The 19,939-nt window shown below is 40.2% G+C and overlaps 1 protein-coding gene across 1 annotated transcript in view; it reads right to left on the bottom strand.

Moving 5' to 3' along the window:
• ZC3H6 (zinc finger CCCH-type containing 6) overlaps positions 1-18,628 on the bottom strand; it is a 23,054-nt gene extending 4,426 nt beyond the window's left edge. Inside the window, exons 1-10 of the mRNA XM_083494136.1 lie at positions 17,880-18,628; positions 11,382-11,565; positions 10,499-10,621; positions 7,667-7,904; positions 7,219-7,331; positions 6,191-6,307; positions 5,089-5,202; positions 4,102-4,209; positions 2,469-2,722; positions 915-1,384 (exon numbers count right to left, since the gene is read on the bottom strand). Coding sequence (XP_083350262.1) covers positions 915-1,384; positions 2,469-2,722; positions 4,102-4,209; positions 5,089-5,202; positions 6,191-6,307; positions 7,219-7,331; positions 7,667-7,904; positions 10,499-10,621; positions 11,382-11,565; positions 17,880-17,971 — 1,813 coding nt within the window. The 5' untranslated portion in view covers positions 17,972-18,628. The remainder of the gene's footprint in view (positions 1-914; positions 1,385-2,468; positions 2,723-4,101; positions 4,210-5,088; positions 5,203-6,190; positions 6,308-7,218; positions 7,332-7,666; positions 7,905-10,498; positions 10,622-11,381; positions 11,566-17,879) is intronic.
• Between the last annotated feature and the right edge of the window lie 1,311 nt (positions 18,629-19,939).

Raw genomic sequence — 19,939 nt, forward strand, 5'->3', positions numbered from 1 at the left:
GTGGCACATGAAGGGGTGGGGCTGTACATATAAGAGGCTTAATTCTAGGGGGCAGTGGATAGGTTTACTTTCTCACATACAAACGGGCTTCATCTCTCACCATCCTCAACGCAGCTGAGTGTGCAAATGCCCTCTAGCAAGCATGGAGTTACCAAGCCTTCCTTCCAATGCTTAAGCTGCAAGGTGGGCAGGGACTGCTAGCTGTGTGGTGTTCTTGCCACCTCCCTAGTTCCAAAGCTGGGAGGAAGTCAGGGGCAGGGGTGTCCCTTGGGAGCTGTGTGGCCACATCATCAACCTCTATCCCAAACTGCTCTTATCTGCTCTAGAGCAGGAAAGCCCAGAGCGGGAGGAAGAAGAGGGTTGGTCAGTGGTGCTCAGCATGTCTTCAAGTAGCAGCACCATTCCATTGGCCTTTCCCTATGAAGTAGCATCCAAGCCACCACATGTCCCTCTAGGTATGGCCAGAATGCTTGTTTTAGATGCTGCTGCTAGAAGGCACCTCAAGCACTTAGGAAAGGCCAGGGGTAAGATTGTCAGGTGAAGAGATGGAGACTACTGGAGACTTGTGCACTGACTTGTGCTTATGGGGGAAAATTAGAAGCATCCTGGAGGGTGGGAAGGCATAATTTATCTTTCACATCTGATCTAGGGTGTCCTGAGTCCCCCATACAAGAATTCAAGAAGAGGGTGTGTGCAGAGTATACAGAAGCATACCGCACTTTCAAAAGTCTGTGTTCTCCCCCCCTACACACACATGCCCCCCCCATAATGAGTATTTTGGGAATACTTTTATAAATCTTGAATGAGAAGGGCCCAAGACTAGGTGATTTTGAGTTATACTACAGCTCCCAATCTCATGAGACACAATTGTTTAGTTCTAACTAAGGACATAAGATTTAAAAATTTAAACTTACCACCAGTGTTATTGGTTGTCTGAAAGTTATGTACAGCCTGATGCGAATAGTAATTATCATAGAAATTGGCTGGATTCTGAAGGGACTCGTAACAAGTATTTGGCAGCCGTTCACCGGGGATTTGCTGATATGGTGGACCAGGTAGGCAATGATTGTCTCTGGGCATGTTTGCCATATGTTCTTGAGCAACTGCACAGCCGTATGATGAACCAGGTGGCGTCAAAGGTGGCCCACCCTGCTGTCCATGCATTGGTCCACCGGCTTGACCCTGTGGTCCTAGGTAACCCGGAGGAACTGGCTGCAAAGGCGGACTCTGCGGCCCTCCTAGACCTATGCAAGGATGCCCAGGAGAACCTGGGAGCCCTCCTGGTCCATTATGTCCTGGGCTCGATTCTGTATTATACATATGTGGATCATTTCCTTCAAACTCTGGTCCTGGCGGTGATGTGCTGTTATAGAATGCTGGTGGACTGCAAGACAGAAAGTTAGGTCAATACCACTTTTATATAAGTATAAACTATAAGCAAGTTATGAGGAGCATAGTGGTCAAGAGTCTGAAAATGGCTACATGCTCTATTTTGTCAAAACTAGTTTGCTTTCTCTTAGAAGGGAACACTACCATTCAGTTTGGTTTTTTCACCAGACCATAAACAGGTGAACTTTGGATTATTACAAGGAGCATGACTGAAGTCTTCAAATACTTAAGTGCCTAATAAAAAGATGAAAAGCAACTGTTCTCCTTATAAGGAGCTCTTCTTATAAAAGGTAAACATATGAAATACAAACAAGCGAGATTTGAGACATTCCTTAATACATACCGTATTTTTCGCCCTATAAGGCGCACCGTCCCATAAGGCGCACCTAGTTTTTTTGGGGGGGAAATAGAGGGGGGAAAAATATTTCCCCTGACCCCAGCCCCCAGAACAGGCAACTCTCCGCAAGCCGTGGCACGGCTTGCGGAGATCTGCGCGAAGCCTGGAGAGCGAGAGGGGTCGGTGCGCACTGACCCCTCTCACTCTCCAGGCTTCAGCGAAAGCCTGCATTCGCCCCATAGGACGCACACACATTTCCCCTTCATTTTTGGAGGGGAAAAAGTGTGTCCTATGGGGTGAAAAATACGGTATATTTTAAATGAGACTGACTGGACAACCAGTAGTTTTCATTTTTCTGAATAGGATGTCAACAATATGCAATTAGTTTTTAAATATAGGCCAAATTTTAGATCAAAATAGGTAGGCAATAATTACACAAATTTTTCACTAAGGTGTTATTTCAATCAGACATACTAGATCTATGCAAGGTTATAAATACAGTTTTAGCTCTTTTCTCCTAAAAAACGTAATGCAGCCTTCTACCGGTATGTCTGAAACTACTTGCCACTTCAGCTAAGAGTGGCAAACTATGCCTGCCACCACTGTTATATTCTAGGGTCATTGTGCTTGTAACTCTCTGTTTTTAACCAGTCCTGTAAGATTACTATAATGCCATCATTTTCCTGAACTTCCTTATTGCCTCATTAAAACCATGCACAACTTTTATACTTCTAATACCTACGTTTTCCCAATCTTGTGGGCTAAATCCACAGTAGGCTTCACAACTATCTCAAAGAGAGATGGGATTTTCTTGAATTCACCAGAGGGATCCTGAAAGTTTTCTGCATCTTCCTCAGTAAATGAATACGGCTCTGGTGGGGTTGGCAAAAGCCCAACTCCTGGAGGAGGCTTAGGAAGAGGAACTATGCCTCGTTTCCGAAGTTCCTCCACTTCCTTTTCATCATCATTTTGTGGCTCCTCTTCAGTATTCAGTACCTAAAACATACACAAATTATACTCGGAGTTATAAAAGTTTCTGTTGCATAATATTCTGGTTGCTGTTATACAACCCCCTAACTGGGATTCTATCTGATCTGATCCTGAAGGATTAGGGTAGGTAACAAATCTTCGAAATAGAAAAGTCAAACCATCCATGGAATTCAAACAAGATTAAAATAACTCACATACTATACCCCAATTAATCTCAAACGCCATTTTGAAGTGCAGCTCCTAAAAAAAGCCACTTATAAAGACCTAACCAAGTTTTCAGAACATTATGTTCTAACATTTAGATAAATCAGAGCACAGTCCACCATCCAAACTTTTGGCTTCACATCTGCTCACTGCTATGAATGTTCAACTCTTTGGTACACTGAACTGAACTGAACTGGATGGTGGGTTCTCCCTCAATAGCAACAACTATTTCAGCTAGTTTCAATTAGACCATGACTACGAAAGTAAATGTTGACTTTGGGGAGAATCTTTTCTAACACTGTCAATAGACAACAAGCCCATCCCAGAACCCTTGGATCCTATGATTTCATGGATAGTGTGCAGTGATGTGCACCTTGTAATTTCTGTAAGACTACACTACACCAGTATGAACAGTTAGGAGATTCAAAGAATAATTCCTGAAGAGGAAAACTAAAGGGAAAAGGTGATAATGGGTTAAACGAAAGCAGAAAGTTTAAATCAGAAAGTTTAAAACATTTTTACTTCAGTGGGGCTAACATAAAAATGCTCCAACCAAACATGCTTTTCCTCTTTGGGGTTCTATCACTAAGGGGGGGGGGGAATCCAGTCCTGCCAGAAACTGACTGTCCACTTTGCTAACTAGCTGCTACCCATGAAGTCAACAAGAAACCTCTCCCCAAATTTCTGGAGCTTTGCCATTTCTGGAGGGTGAAAACAAATGGGTAATGCATAAATGCATAAGCAGTGCTATAAAAAATAAACTGATAGTGAAACAAAGGAGGTGCAAGATCGAATGATAAGATGGCATTTAGTTTAATGGCATGAACATTTGTGATGTGCAAGCCTTGCAAAGCTGAGGGGCGCCAGGTTCACCCTTCAGCTAAGGATCTTGCTGTAAGCTCCCTTTTTATATGATGTTTGTCTTCATCATGAGATGCTGGTAAAATCTATGAAGCCTAGAACAGCTTTTTCTACATGAAAATATACTACGTTGACAGATGACACTGTACATCATGTGCAACTGAAATATCGATAAACGTGACTGGACTCCTTGGAAAATCAATTTGAAACTGGGTCACTCCAGACTTTTCTTAGTTTTGAAAAACAGCTTTTTTGAAATATCAGTTTCATATTAAAGTATGATGTGGGGTATTCTGTTGATACAAAGGAGCATTACTCACCTTATCAAGGAGTTCTTTCGACTCTTTAGTTAGTGGATCGTGAGAAAACTTGCACTTGTCACCGTGGTAGCACTTAGCTCCTGTATGATAGAACTTGCAAGGGAACTCATGTGAGCCTGTATTAAGGATTCTAACAAGTATAACACTTTGAGAGTGGGCTTATTGGGCTCCCTAAAGGGAACTCCTCATGACTGTTAATGGAACAGGATGGATCATGCTCAGCTAATGTTTTGGATTCAGATTTTCTGCCTTCTGTAAATTTACTCACCTGCTTACCAGCAGAAAACACCTCTTTCCCATTTGGCAAAATTGCTGCTTGTCCTTTCTCTCCAGTCCTCCATGAGGGTAAAGAGATGTAGCTTCTCTCATGAAGTTAGGCTTTTGCAAACAGCTCTGGCAGTACCTCATTGCTGCTTCCAGCAAAAACCCAACAGGAAGAGAGAATTGACCCTCTTCTTTCTTGCCCATTTTGTTGAGAAAAAATGGAGTAGCCTCTTTCCCTTTCTATTAGGCTTTTGTAGGAGGTGGTGGAAGTGGCAGCAGGTTGCTGCTGAAGCTTTCTGCAAAAGTCCAATTTGTAGAAGACAAATCATCTCTCCTTTCTCCCTAGATCCTCCACCCGTCCAGAGAGGAAAGGAGAAATAGTTTCTCTCCCATCCTGTGTGGCTTTTGAACATAGCACAGGAGTAGGGAAAGGGAAAAATTAGTGGGCATCACAAATAATAGGCATGACTTGTAAGCAGAGTCAAAATTTTGGACTCCTGCTCTTTAATTGTAAGCACTGCATTTTTGATGTTTTAACAACAAAGTATAAACAATATATTAAGTATAATGCTTATTGTGACATATCAAAGGCTATGAACTCCCATCATCTATTACTTTGAAAATATCATTTACATTATATATTTGAGGTCATATTCATATGTATATGTAGACACACACACACACACAATTAAAATATCTTTAGGATATTATTTGTAAAAGGATATTATGCATGTAAATGCAGTTCTCTCCTTTGGAACAATAACCCTGTATATAAAACTTGCAGATTTCCTTTTTCTTCTCTATTTCTGCATCATGATCAAATTTACACTGGTCTCCCTGTGTACATAAAAGAGGTTATTAGCTCCAAATGTGGAATTATTGTATTTCAAGTTGAATTTTCAATGATAGTATGAGAAAGTTTGATCAAACATAGTTCGCTGCTTTTCCTCCCCCCCCCCACCAGTGGTGTTGGAGGAAGTTGTTTGTAAGGCAAACCAATCATTAAAAAAGCAGAACATGAAACTATACCTGCACTGACATTAAACAGATGGCAGTTGTTCAGAATTGTATTTATTTCAGTCATTTGTATAACAATTTTCAGGACCATAGACCTTTCCCAAAGCGGCTTACAGTAGAAAACCAAAGCAAAATAATAAAACAACACAGCTACCTAAACAATTAAGATCAATACAATATTGATCTTAAATTAAAAAACAAACAAAAACAAGCAGCAGATGAAAATAGCACGGCTAGACCTCTCACTCCCAGCACAGCATGCTAGCCACCCTAAATTAACCAAAAGCTGATTGGAAAAGAAAAATATTTAGGGCTCCTTTAAAATAAATCAAGGAGGGAGCCGAATGCAGTTCTTGGGGAGGTCATTTCTAAAAACAAGTGAAACCACTGGAAAAGCCCTATCACACTTGCCTGCCAGAATGCATTGATAGTTTTTGAATTTTCTCCTACAACTGACTGGTAGAAATGTTTAAGCAGCTCTGTTCACAGTGATGCAACTCTGTGCAATAATTTACATAGCTCACTAGAAGATATACTATATACTGTACAATCAAGCTTTTCTATTTCAATAAAAGGAGATCATGGCTGCCATTTAAATATTACACACTTTCAACATTAAATATAAAAGCCTGCACAAAAAATAAAATGACTGAACAAAATACACCCATATTTTAAATTTAAATATATTTTTAGTACTTTAAAAATACTTAACAGTTGGGGTGGGGGCTGATAAATGTGTTGAGCAAACTGGAATAAAACCCACACATTCCCCCTACCCTTTCTAGAAAGAGTACAATTGTATATTCACCTTAATGCATCGTGCCTCTAGGAAATATTTACAGATTTGTTTTCCTTTGTGTTCCACAGTATGCTGATTTATGAATGCCTGACTCATAGTTGGCCATTTCTTAACAGGCTTTATCTCCTGTAAAAACAAGCATCCTGTTTTAATGCATCGTTACCTAAAGTGTCATTGAAGATCCAACATTACAGTACTCAAAATGATAAACTAAAATGATTTAGGCAAGCTTCTCAAAAAACATAGGGCCAAACAAACAGGTATGGTCACTGACATTCTAGTTATGGTAAATGCTAGGCATAGTGTTGGGCATAGACGTTTTGCTTATAAGGAAACAAAGCTATGAAGAACATGTCATTCTTTGTCTTTAGTGGTGGTGATGGAAGGTGATGGGACTGACAATTCATTCACTGTTTCCCCAAGCTGTACACATTTTACTATTACTGACTTCACTAGCCCTAGTTCTCTGTATTCATTTTAATTTTGCCAATGTTGCTACCTGCCAACTACTAATATTTATCTTAGTCACATTATTTTTCCAAACTGCAAAATTGTTACTACGCCTTCCTCCAGCTTAGCATTACCAGAAGTTCATGTCATAGTGCATGTGTCCTTAGGTTGCAATACTGAAGCTACATGATGCAGAGCATAGCTGTCAACGTTTCCCTTTTTAAAGGGAAATTCCCTTATTCCGAATAGGATTCCTCACAAGAAAAGGGAAAAGTTGACAGCTATGACGCAGAGTAATAACTGAAGGGCTGGTTATTCTAAATTAAATACTGTATTTATTCGAGACTAATGCACCATCGAATCTAACGCGCACCTCAGTTTTCAAAACCTTGAAACCAAAAAAAGTATTTGCTGACGAATTTAAGTGTGCCATTGAATCTAATGTGCACCTTAATTTTTGCAACGTAATTTCAGCCAAAAAAGAAGAGCATTAGATTCATGTAAATACGGTATTCAGAATTATCCACAGCAAACTAAACAGAAATCCCAAGTTTCAACGTAACTTAACCCACTTCCATTCCACTTACCTCTTCAGGACCTTTATTTATCCCTCTTCCCCTTCCACGGTCTTTGCGTTTCATTTTCTTCTGCATGCCACGCCCTCGGCCAATACCGTAACTATTGCTTGTCTGTGTAGCACCTAAAAACAAAAACATCCAACGCATTTCAGCATAAAGATTCTGACCTGAAAGAAGAACGTACATACACACCACCTGTACTTTTCTGCAGAGTGAAGGGGTCACCTAAGGAATACATGCCAGGTCAGAACTATCGTGTTTTTAAAGGTCATTTCTAAAATTATGAAATAGCATTTTAACACTAGCTTCCAAAACAGTGAACTTGGCCCCAAAAAGTTTCATTCCAGGCCATTCAATGGAAAATGCTTGTTCTGAACACAATTTCACTGTAAATGCTGTAATTATGCATAGGTGGGTTTCTAACACAAACTAAGCTAGCATTAGACCGATCCCTTACCTTTCTGAATCCCTTTCATTCCTTGCTTTTTCATAGATTCTTTTGAAATTGGAGCATCTAAATCAGCATTTGAAGTTTCTTTAGCTTGTCTATACTGTTTTAATTGGTCAGCAAAATCCTCTTTTTCATCCTCATTGTAGACAAAATCATCACTGTAATTATCATAATCTTTGTTTTTTGATTTTTTAGTATGTTGTGACTTCTGTGAAGGGGTATATTTTCCTGAAATATGCCCATGCTGGACAAAAGAGAATGATAATTAGAAAACCATTAGGATATGACCTCTCACTATTTTCTCTACAAAGAAAACATAACATTTTATTGGTGTTCATGTGTTGTACTTTTCTATCCTGAATTAGGGTTGTTATTTGCAAGTCATTAAATGTGTAGTGCAGCTGCAAATTGAAAACACGCAAAGATGCCTATAGTGCTTGATTATCCATAGATAGATGGAGAGTTGATGGGATGAACACAGATCTGTTCACTTGGCTATGGGTGCTGTGTCTCCAAACTGTAGTAGAGCTTTCTGTCCCCTCAAACCATTGTTCCAGGGAAAGCAACAAATAGTGATCCTGAAAGACTCCCTGGTGAAGTGGGTGGATAATATAAATGGTTCACTAAGTTTCTATTTCTTCCAAATCTGTCTGTATTTCACACAAGAGTGGCCAAAGTAGAAATAACTGTTTTTAGCAGAGACTTTGGCACTACCAATTTGCTAAGCCAAGTGCGTATATGCAAATACTGGAGATGGGTGAAAGGAGAAGCAGAATTAACAGCTTCTCCTCCCCCACAGCAGCTCACACACTCTTTTTACAGGTGTTATTCTATAAATAGTTCATTTTGTGGCAAAAGACACATGACTTTATTGAACAAGTTATTTGTGTCATTCTGTTGCAACGAGCAATAATAAATAACCATTCTAAGGACATCATTTTCTCATGCTTTAGAGTTCAAGTTGTAACAAACACCACAGATGCATGGGCAGAATCAAGACTACCCTGCCAAAAAAGGACACACACAATTAAGTGTGTGCCAAGTCAACACAAATTCAGCTCCCCGCAAAAGTGAAATTCTGCAGCAAGTCAAAATTATGCAAATTAACATTTTTAGTATTCAATTTTAGTAGAGTAATTGGAGCACAAAGGAATGGTTTTTTGCAAGATCAACTGTCCTCATTGCTTGCAGAGAAATTTATGAAAACATGCTGAAACATAAGCATATAATACAGTAAGCATTAATTATTTCTCCAATGAGAACTACTAGATTCAAGTGAAAAAAATCTTACTTATTTTCTGTAGCATGAAGATATTGCAACCCATTTTCTGGCAGTAAGAGTGAAGCAATTCTTATGCCAGTTCCACCCTTTTTCTAGATATAGTACATCCAATTTGATGACTTCCAGCATTGTGAATAAATTTATGATTAGTAACGCTATGCTAGTAGCAAATTTTGCAGGGTTGAGGAACCTGTGGCCCTACAGTTATGGTAAACTACCATCTTTGATCACCACTCCCTGTGCTGGCTGGGACTGAGGAGTTGGTTCCCTGCTCTATGTCTGGAATATTTATCTCCTTTTTCTGGGTTTCACCTTATGAATTTTCAATTTGAATTGGTTGCAAGCCATATCAAAAACATTTCATGTGATATAAATGATGTTTTGAAGTTAGGCTTCATTCTGCCAGCACCTTTTTGATATATTATTTTGGAAGTGTGGAATAAGGATGCACAGTTCACTTATGTATTGTCTCTCTCAACATGATCTTTGGAATGTGTTGTTTTAATGTTTTGTCTATAATAAAAAAAATCAAATAAATAAATATCCATATAAGGCTGTGCTACCTTAAACTACAGATAGTATGAATTTACTACTGATTTTATAAGTCAAGCAGTAATAAAATTGTTTGCGGTTCTGAATAGACATTTATCTTCTCCCAGAGCAACTGTTAGACTAATCAAGAGAAACCATATGCTCCTTCATTCGGGAAGACATGAAGCCAAGAAAAACCCAACGAAGTCCTGTTTTATTCAAATACAGTTATACCTCGGGTTGCGAACGTGATCCGTGCAGGAGGCATGATTGCAAGCCGCAGCGTTTGCAACCCGCAGTGCTATGTCTGCGCATGCATGTGACGCGATTCAGCGCTTCTGCGCATGATGTCATTTTGAGCTTCTGTGCATGCGCCAAAACCCAGAAGTAGCCCGCTCCAGTACTTCTGGGTTCGGTGCGGTCCACAACCCAGAAACGGACAACCCGCAGCGTTCGCAACCCGAGGTATGACTGTAATGGAAGGAGGTTTTGGACAGAGAGCAAGAGCCCTCATAGGGCGAGATCATTTTTACTTCTGGGAGAGATTTACTTCAACAGAGTCACTCATATGTCCTCTTTCCATATGAATCTAGAGGAAGCTTTTGTAACAGAGAACAGAGTGATACTACTCCCCTGTAAGGAATGCCTGTTACTGATCCTTTGAAGAATACTGAAACACTGCACAAAACTCCTACAATGAAAATCTCAATGGCAGTCAAGGCAAAGACACATGCTACTTTAATAATCTCTGGTTCCATTTCTTTGAATAAATATGGCAGAGGCAAAAAACAAACCCATGGCCCCAGTAAAATTCAAAGTGACACAAATTACTTTTGAAGCTATTGAGAAGGCTTTCATACTCCACCAGAAAAGAGGGAGGATAAAAATTGCTTCATTCTGACTGGAAACTTTACTAACAAGTAACTAAGGAAACTGTTGCCCTCTGATCACCAAAAAATGGTAACAAGCCAGGAAATCAGCATGATAGACAACTTTGGATGGAATGAACATTTTGGAAGCTGTACCTGAATGAATGAAGACTCATAATCTCTGTAGAAACCAGATCCTTTCTTATGGGATCTTTCTGTTCGTTCGGCATCAGAATCAATGCTATAGTCAGAACTGTCATTGCTAGAGGGGGAATTATGCTGAAAAACAAGAATGATTTCATTTGTATAATGCAGGCATATGAACTATATATATAGTATTTAAAATGCTACAGTAAAGTCAATTGGAAGAGAAGCAGATTGTGGGGAAGTGGCATACAATTCAAATCCCCACAAGGGCTAATTTATTACCAATAATAATTAAGGTAGCTTGTACTTTAGATGTATGCACTAGAGCAGCTTATGAGCCTCAAGCACAGGCAAACATTGCAATGCATTATTTGGCACACTTCTCAGGTCACATGTGGTGTGAGGAATGTTGGACACAGCAAATAATGATTTAGTAGGCCAGTACTCTTGGGCACATTATAATCTGTACATAACCAGTTGGTGCTCACTTGTTACAGGGCCTTACTGGTGGTGGTTCCCATTTGTAGAGTGCCCTCCCTGGTGAGGTGTGCCTTTCTCCCTCATTATTGACTTTCAGGAGAAACTTTAAAATATTTTTGTTTACTCAGGCATTTGATGACTGTAGATAATGGTCATGGCAACTGTGAAATTAAAAACTGTGACGATATGTGAATGTTTTTAAATTTTCTTAAATTGTTTTAGTGTTTTAAATATGTTTTTATTCTATTTAAATTGTACTGTTTAAATATTTTCAATGTTTGCCACTCTAGACATGGCAAACAGAATACAAATTTAATAATTAAACAATATTTCTTAACTTATTTTAACACTACTTTGAGTAAAGGAAAAATAATTACTAGAGTTGCAAAGAATATTGACTAATAATTCTAACCTTGTGTTTATCTCGTCTTCTCCTTTTTGATTTTTTCTTATCTTTTTCTTTTTTGCGTTTCTTGCGGGATTTTCTGTGGGTTTTTTCATTTTTCTGTTTATCTTCAACCTTTGCATCTTGTTCTTCCTTATCCTCTTCAAATCCAGCATCATCTATTTCACCATCTTCGAGTTCACCATCCTCTCTGTTTTATAAAGTCACAATAGTTTAGATTCAATATGAATTAGAATATTATTATTTTTTAAGAGGGTATAGTTGACAGTAATAGTACAATCATCTCCCATGCTTATTTGTTCAACAACCACAACAATTACATAACATTTACACACTAGTAGTATCTAGTATTGTTTGCATTTTAACAGCGGCATGCAAGGATTACATAGCTTCAGTGTACTACCTTAAAATTATAGGCAGTTTAATGAATACTAAAAACACTTTTGATTTTAAAGTTCCCAAAGCTCACCACTATGAAATGCATAAAAACATAAACCTAAAAACTATTAATACACTAATAAATAAACCAAGACATGAAAAGCTGACAAACCCAATAAAGCAGCGAAATCTATTACAAAGCAATTAAAAAACATTAATTAATTGCCCAGGTGAATATAGTAGTTCTGAACTAAATGATGCTAGTGTAGATGCCTCCTTCACTTGCTTAGTGAAGTGAGGCCTCATCCTGACTCACTTATGAAGGGCCCCTGGAAAAGAGGGTTCTATTGCATATCTTAACTATCAGGCAGGTTCATATGGGAACACTGTTTGGTATTGATTTACTATGATAACACTGATCACATGTGACAGCAATGTTATTTAGTTTGGTTGTTAAAGTATATGATATACAATTTAAAATAATAACATATACAATTTGTTAGGAAGAATAATCTTAACTGCACTTAATACAGAGCATGGAAATCTATTTTCTAAGTCCTGTACTTCTAGCCTTGCACAAATAATTATTTTCTGGTTAATTTACTTTACAGGGTTATTGCAAGTGTAAATGAATTTCATAATTGAAATGCACTTTGTACTATAGAAATAATGAACTATGCAAGAACAGTGGTGTTATGTTAAGTGGTGTAGGGCATCAGTTAAAAAGGAAGGCTCTCTTAATAAAGTACTGAAGTTAAACTCTTCTCAAAATAGGCTACTTGTGTTTGAAGGAAAACTAAAACAAAACACATCTCACAAATTTAGTATGATCTCTTATTTTATTTTTTTAAATGTCTACCTTAAGGTTAACAGCTGCTGATCAGTGAGGTGTAGGAGGGATGGTTTTAACCCTAGATTAAGGTATATGTGACTTTGCTTAAAATTATTATTAACTGAATTTATATACCACCCTATGCCTGGAGGTCTCAGGGCGGTTTACAGAACAAAATCAGAATATAAAACCACTACAGTATATAATCAAAATAAAAACAACAGCCCAATAACACCCCCCCGCCCCCCCACATTTTAAAAGGGCATAGGATGAATCCCAGTTGCTGGAAGCCACAGGAAGGGAGAAAGTACCCTTGTGCACAGATCCTGCTCTTAGGGTCTCCCATGGGGACATCTGGCTGGACACTGTGAAAGCTAAGGAGGCTGGGTGGGGTGGGCCACTGGCCTGGCCCTGCAGGAGGCTCTTCTTATGTACCAGAATGCCTCACAGCATGAACAGGGTGAGATTCCTCTGCCATAGTGAATAACAGCATGATTGCAATTTGCCTCTGGGTAGACTTGTCAATGATTGATAAAAGAAATCAAAGCATTTATTTCAGGCTCTGGTAAAATCTACAAAGACCAAGTACATATATGCCCAGAAAAAATAATGAACACAGAAATCAGTACATTGGTTGAGGTAGAGAGAACTAAATTATCACTGTATCAAAGGCCTCTGATCAAGTTTATTCAAACAGCAGATGAAGTGGCTAATTTGTTTCTGGACAGTACCACCTCAAGCTGCTATTGTTCAGCTTTCTCATGAAATGTTACTTGAAAAAACTTTGTCTACATTTCAACAATTGGGAAATGCTGACTAGGTATGCTGCAAAAGCCAACTACAACTCTTGGGGATACAATTCTTTTGGGCATCTTGTACTGCCACAGCTTGCCATGGCAAATAGTTAAAAAGTACTTGAGAGATGTAGGGATGCGGGTGGCGCTGTGGGTTAAACCACAAAGCCCAGGACTTGCTCATCAGAAGGTTGGCAGTTCGAATCCTCGTGATGGGGTGAGCTCCCAGTGCTCTGTCCCAGCTCCTGCCAATCTAGCAGTTTGAAAGCACGTCAAAGTGCAAGTAGATAAATAGGTACCGCTCCGGCGGGAAGGTAAACGGCGTTTCCGTGTGCTGCTCTGGTTCGCCAGAAGTGGCTAGGTCATGCTGGCCACACGACCTGAAAGCTGTACGCCCGCTCCCTCGGCCAATAAAGCGAGATGAGCGCCGCAACCCCAGAGTCGGCCATTACTGGACCTAATGGTCAGGGGTCCCTTTACCTTTTACTTGAGAGATGTACCGTAGTTGCTCAACAGTGCATGTCTTAACACTGACACCCCCCCCCCCAAAATCATCTAAGTACACACACAACTTGATAATCTTGAGCTCAGTGAAAAACACAAAATTAAATTCAACAAAGGCAGTGTATTGTATTAGACATAAACAAAGACTATACACATAAGGATAACTAGCTAAGGAACTGCTTAGAAAACAGAAAGTCTCCTCCTTTGGAGGGTTTCAGCATTTGGATACCAGGGGTGGTCTCAATGCTGAAGGTTTAAATTAGATGATTTGTGTGGCATCTACTTATATATGCAATGTGCCATAATCGTATCTTTAGTTTAATACAGTGGTACCTCTGGTTATGTACTTAATTTGTTCTGGAGGTCCGTTCTTAACCTGAAACTGTTCTTAACCTAAAGCACCACTTTAGCTAATGGGGCCTCCCGCTGCTGCCACACCACCGCAGCGCGATTTCTGTTCTCATCTTGAAGCAAAGTTCTTAACCCGAGGTACTATTTCTGGGTTAGCGGAGTCTGTAACCTGATGCATATGTAACCCAAGGTACCACTGTAATCAAATGTTTATCAAAGTTAGTCTCCAGAATGTGGGTTGGTGTAAGTTTGTAACTATTAACATTCCACCATCTTAGTTATGCAGAAACTGCATTTGAAATATGCACTTTTGCCATATACAGTGGTAGCTTGGTTTAAGGACAGCTTAATTTATGACCAAATTGGATTAAGAATGCTGCAAGCCTGGAAGTAGGTGTTTTGGTTTGTGAACTTTGCCTTGGAAGCAGAACATGTTTCGCTTCCTGTTGAGTGTGTTCCATTTGTAAATTGAGTCCCCTGCTGCTATGGGAAAGCACGCCTTGGTTTAAGAACGCTTTGGTTTAAGAACGCTTTGGTTTAAGAACGGACTTTCAGAACGGATTAAGTTCGTAAACCAAGGTACCACTGTACATGCCTTTAGTTTTAAAACATATCTGAAGGGCCAAACTAGTTTAGCATGAACAGCATCATGATACATTTTGATCCTCCAGTAACAGTAAACCTTAAACTCTTATTCTGAGAAAAAGGATTCAATTTTTTAAAAACCTCTCCAAAATTTATCTAATTGTTCTTTTTCTAAACTGACCTATTTAGAAGTGGGAGCTTTGTAAATTGAGTCCCCTGCTGCTATGGGAAAGCACGCCTTGGTTTAAGAACGCTTTGGTTTAAGAACGCTTTGGTTTAAGAACGGACTTTCAGAACGGATTAAGTTCGTAAACCAAGGTACCACTGTACATGCCTTTAGTTTTAAAACATATCTGAAGGGCCAAACTAGTTTAGCATGAACAGCATCATGATACATTTTGATCCTCCAGTAACAGTAAACCTTAAACTCTTATTCTGAGAAAAAGGATTCAATTTTTTAAAAACCTCTCCAAAATTTATCTAATTGTTCTTTTTCTAAACTGACCTATTTAGAAGTGGGAGCTTTTAATATGGTTTTCATTCTTGCAACTGAGATGCAAGAATTTACTTGCTTCCCTGTTAACTAAACTCCACAGATCTACAAATCTAGTATATTCAAGTTAAAATTTAATGTGAGATGAAAAAGATAAGCCTTTAAATATGCAGTTAAAATGTGTTCATTAATGCAAGGGGGGGGGAATCTAAGAGCACAAAATGAGAAAACAGCTCTATTAGTATTTTCTTAATATGAAGCAAGGGTATTCATCATGGTGCTCTCTATATGTTTGGACAACAACTATCTCCAGCCAGCATGGTCAATGATCAGGGATTATGGCAGTTGTATTCCAAAGCATTCTGAAGACACCATGTTGGCTACCACTGATGTGATTAATGCTTATAAATTAGATTAATCTAGCTATAAACAGAAAGAAATCTGGCTCTTGTATACAGTAGAATCTAATTCTGTCCAACAGTGCTGTGGTAAGTTATAGTGAAAAGAGAAAACTATAAGATTTAACTCTGATATAGATTAAGAATAGTACTACTGGTGTACAATAACAAGTTCATAGGCACCAAGTGTTCCCATTTAACTATTTATTATTTATTCTAGCAAATTCTAAGGCTCCAACACGCAACATTTCAAACACCCTCCTTTTCTGTCTGCTGCACAGTCAGTTACACTCAGTGCAATAAGTGGGGCAGTAAAATGGGCAGTTGGGCCTCCAAGGACTAGGATGGAAACATCTGCTAAACATTTGCAGAGTTCCTTGCCCCAGATGTCTTATGTCAAAACAAAACAAAATATATCTTCAATTCAAAAGTAGCAGCCCTATCTCTATTTGCTTTAAAGTATGGCACGAAAGAACTAAGGAAAATGAATTCCCATTGTATTTTAAATTTCTCCATGTAGACTTTCCCTCGTTTTGCATCTTAACTGTTTCTGAGATTCTGCAGAAAGAGTATCTGCTACTGCTGCAAAACAAGGAATCACAACTCCTGTGTTTCCAATAACAATTCAGGGAATCCCAATATTAAAGTTATCTACCCATAAAAAGGTCTAATTTATTATTGGGAGTTAGAAACATAAAAAAACATTCAGAGATTTGATAGGCTAGCAGGGGAATTAGCTCATTAGGAGCTGCAATTTCTGCAAAGCTATACAAGTTTACAGGCTTTGGCTGTGCTTAAACTACTTAGTACAATTCCAATGTATCTCAGAAGATTTGCTAGTCAATAGATTTGAGGGTCACCTGCTTTTCTGACATACTTTTTGTTTGTAACTGTCTACGAGAACACACTGCATTATGTAGTAATCTTTGATTTCCCCTTATTAGTTCCCCTTTCAAAAGAGTAGTATCTCTTAAGAACTCCTAGGATGATTAGCTCCAGGTCTATTAATAATTCAGTAATGTGCAAGCCTTTCCTTTAACTAATATTTGCTGGACAACTCATGCTGCATTTATGACTATGTTTAAAAGTAACAATACTGCACCAGGTAGTATCCTTTGCAGTACAAACTGTTTCACGAACATTTTAAACTGCTACAGCTATGAAGGACTGCTGATATGTAGATCTGAGATACAAGGCCCAGTCCGATTCACTGTAGCTCTGTCCAAGTCATTTTAATTGCCATTTGTCTCTGTATCCTGGCTTATAAAAGATGAAAGCCGTATACAACCTACAATGCTACTACATGAATTAGGGGTTATGTTATGTTTTTTTTTACCACTTTGATAAACCAGTATTGTACATGGTTGTTGGGGAATGTGGACCATGGGTAGGCTTGCTGTAATGGGGAATACAATTACAAACCGTGTTCTAAGGAACAAGATTTGAATACATGTTGGTGAATGACAGATCAATAATTTCAGAGAGGTTCCCCTTTTTTTTAACCAACTGAGAAGAGCCAGATCTTATGAAAACAAGAGGCTGGAGAAAACAGAGCAAGGCACAAGACCTCAACCAGGGGGAAAAAACCCTCTGGTGTCTTGGCTCAAAGGGATTGAAAGGAGGAAAAGATAAAATCCAACAGAACTTCACCTGCACAAAAAGAGATCCAGTTAAATGTGTAAGGTGTAAACACTTACATGTAGCTCCATGTATAAAGGGGGGAGGGGAGAGAAACACTCTTTGATTTCAAATGGCAGTAAGGGATATACGGGAGGATAAGAACAACAGTGACATTATACAGACACCCAATGTAAAGTGCATTTTATGAAAAGATGGGATTTTTAAAAAAGATAATGAAATGTGAGGGGGGGGAATGCATGCAAAATGCACCTTGAAGAGACAAAAAAAAAAAAACCTCCTCAAAAGACATCCTTGTTCCTGTATTAAGAACAACCCCCCTCCTCCCTCAGGCTGAAGGTGACTCCCCTCCCCAGTACAATGTTACATACATTTAAAATTTTAAAAAACCCCCACCTAGGTACATTTAAGACAATATCATTATCATTATCATCGTCATTACCACGACCATCATCTCACATTCTTAGTTATTATCACCATTGAGAAGCGGAAAGAAAAGAGAGAGAGAGAGAGAGAAGAACGTTACTCGACCTTTCGTCCCCTGCATGTTGCCTGTCAGAGTCGGGCATGTTTTGGTCAAGAACTGGGTTTGGGGGCTTGGAGAACAGGCTTTCAAAGGCCATTGTGCTGGCTCTGGCTGTGTGTGCAGGGAGGAGGAGGAAGGAGGAGGAGGAGGAGGAAGGCAGGACACTGCTGCCCGTGGTGGGGCGTTGGGAGAGGAAAGAGGAGGGAGGAGGAGACACTAGGCACACACACAACACACACACACACACAAATATACGCAGAAGCGGCGGCCGGAGGAGGACCGCGTGGGCCCCCCCACCACCTCAGCAAGAAGCAGCGAAGATTTCCACTCACGGTTTTTTACTGAGTGACGGGAAGGGTGGGCACGGGGACACACGCAAACACACACGCCCGCGCGCGGCCCCCCAGAAAAGGGCGCTTTTAACGGTCGCTCTGGGCCGGGCGAGGCTGGCCACAAATTTCAAAAAATAAAATTAAAATAAAGAGGGGATAGGGGGGTTTAACAACAGGCAACACACACGCACCACAGGAAGAGGAGGGAGTGGTGGGTCGGTCGGAGGGGACGGGGAAGAGGTGCCGTTGGCCGCAAAGGAGGAGGAGAAGGAGGAGGAGGCTGGTCTGGTTATGTCTTCCTTACAAACATGGCGCCCGGTCGCTTTGCCACAGAGAAAAGAGCGAGACGGGGAAGAGAGCGCGTGGGAAGAGAAATGGCGCGCGGCGGAACGGGGTGGTGGGGAGGGGAGCGGGTGGGGGAGGAGGTGGGACGCGCTCACAAAATGGCGCCGAGCAGAGGAGGAGCAGGAGGTGGCGGCGGGAAAGGGGAGGGGAGGGGGGAAGGGCCAGCGGAGTTTCTCTGTTGGCGCCTCACGGGTCGCCTGCGATCGAGGCGAGGGCCTGGCCGCGCGCTCTGCTGCGCCCCGCCGCTGTCGTCATCGCCTAGATTTAGGGGGGGGCTTCCCTTCTCAGGATTGGCCCGCGAGGGTAGACGGGGAGGCGTCCATTGGGCGGGCTTGCTGCCTATCCAGGGCGCGTTCGAAATGCAAAAGAGCGGAAAGCCCCCCTCTCTTGCGTGCGCGTCGCGCAACCGCTCCTGTTTTTTATAAAACGGGCGCGCGTCCGCTTCTCTCGCCGTCTCCTGCTTTCCTAAGCGCAGAGATAGCGGGGGGGGGGGGGGCGCTCTGTCGCCTATAACGTGTGTATTAGGTGTACCGCTTGATTGAGCGGCCAATAAATCGCCTCATTTATTTCACTGGGATCGAGGGTGGCATTCAGCCAAGTTTTACTCAAGAGTACACGCATTGAAATTAACGAGCATGACTCAGATTCATTAATTTCAATACGTTTGAGTAAAACTTGGCTGCCAACCTTGCTCCCCTAAAAATCTCTAAATATTGGCTCGTTATCAACCTTTTAAAAATTATTTTAGACATGGCCAAATAGCTCCTTAGATGTGCTTTAAATGGATGGCATAGATCTTTTCAGTGCATATACAGCCTCCGGCTGAATTCAGAGACATTCGCTTTCCAGATCCCAGTTGGGAAAGGTAGTTAAGGGAAAGGACCTGCAGAAAACTTTAGATTAGAATATCACTTCCTCAAGACTTGAAGCAAAGGTTGTGAGCCGGAAGTTCAGCAGAAAGCCACTTGAAGGATTGTGCATGAACATTATGCAAATATATGCAGCACGGAGGAGGTTCTGCATTTACAAGTTTTAAAATGTATGCAATACATTTATTTTCAATTTTTTCTTAGTCACAAATATATTCTTTCTTTGGCGATCACTCGTAAGATTGTCTTCCATGAATATGGTCTTAACAGCATGTCTGTAGTCACAAATATATTACCATATAGTCACAATATGCTTAGCAGACTTGCTTTCTCATGTACCACCTGCCATGCACGACCAGTTACATTGCCCTTTTGACTATCTGAATTCCTAACAGAAAAGTTTAACCTGAATGTTTCTAAACAGCACAAGCTAAGTCTGTGTGAATTAACTTTAATAAAACATCCTGTTGTACGGTTGCTACTTTGCTTGTAAATACATGTCATTTTCTGGTTTTTACT

This window comes from Podarcis liolepis, assembly GCF_965112155.1.
Source record: "Podarcis liolepis genome assembly, chromosome: 3".
In the NCBI taxonomy this organism is placed as follows: domain Eukaryota; kingdom Metazoa; phylum Chordata; class Lepidosauria; order Squamata; family Lacertidae; genus Podarcis; species Podarcis liolepis.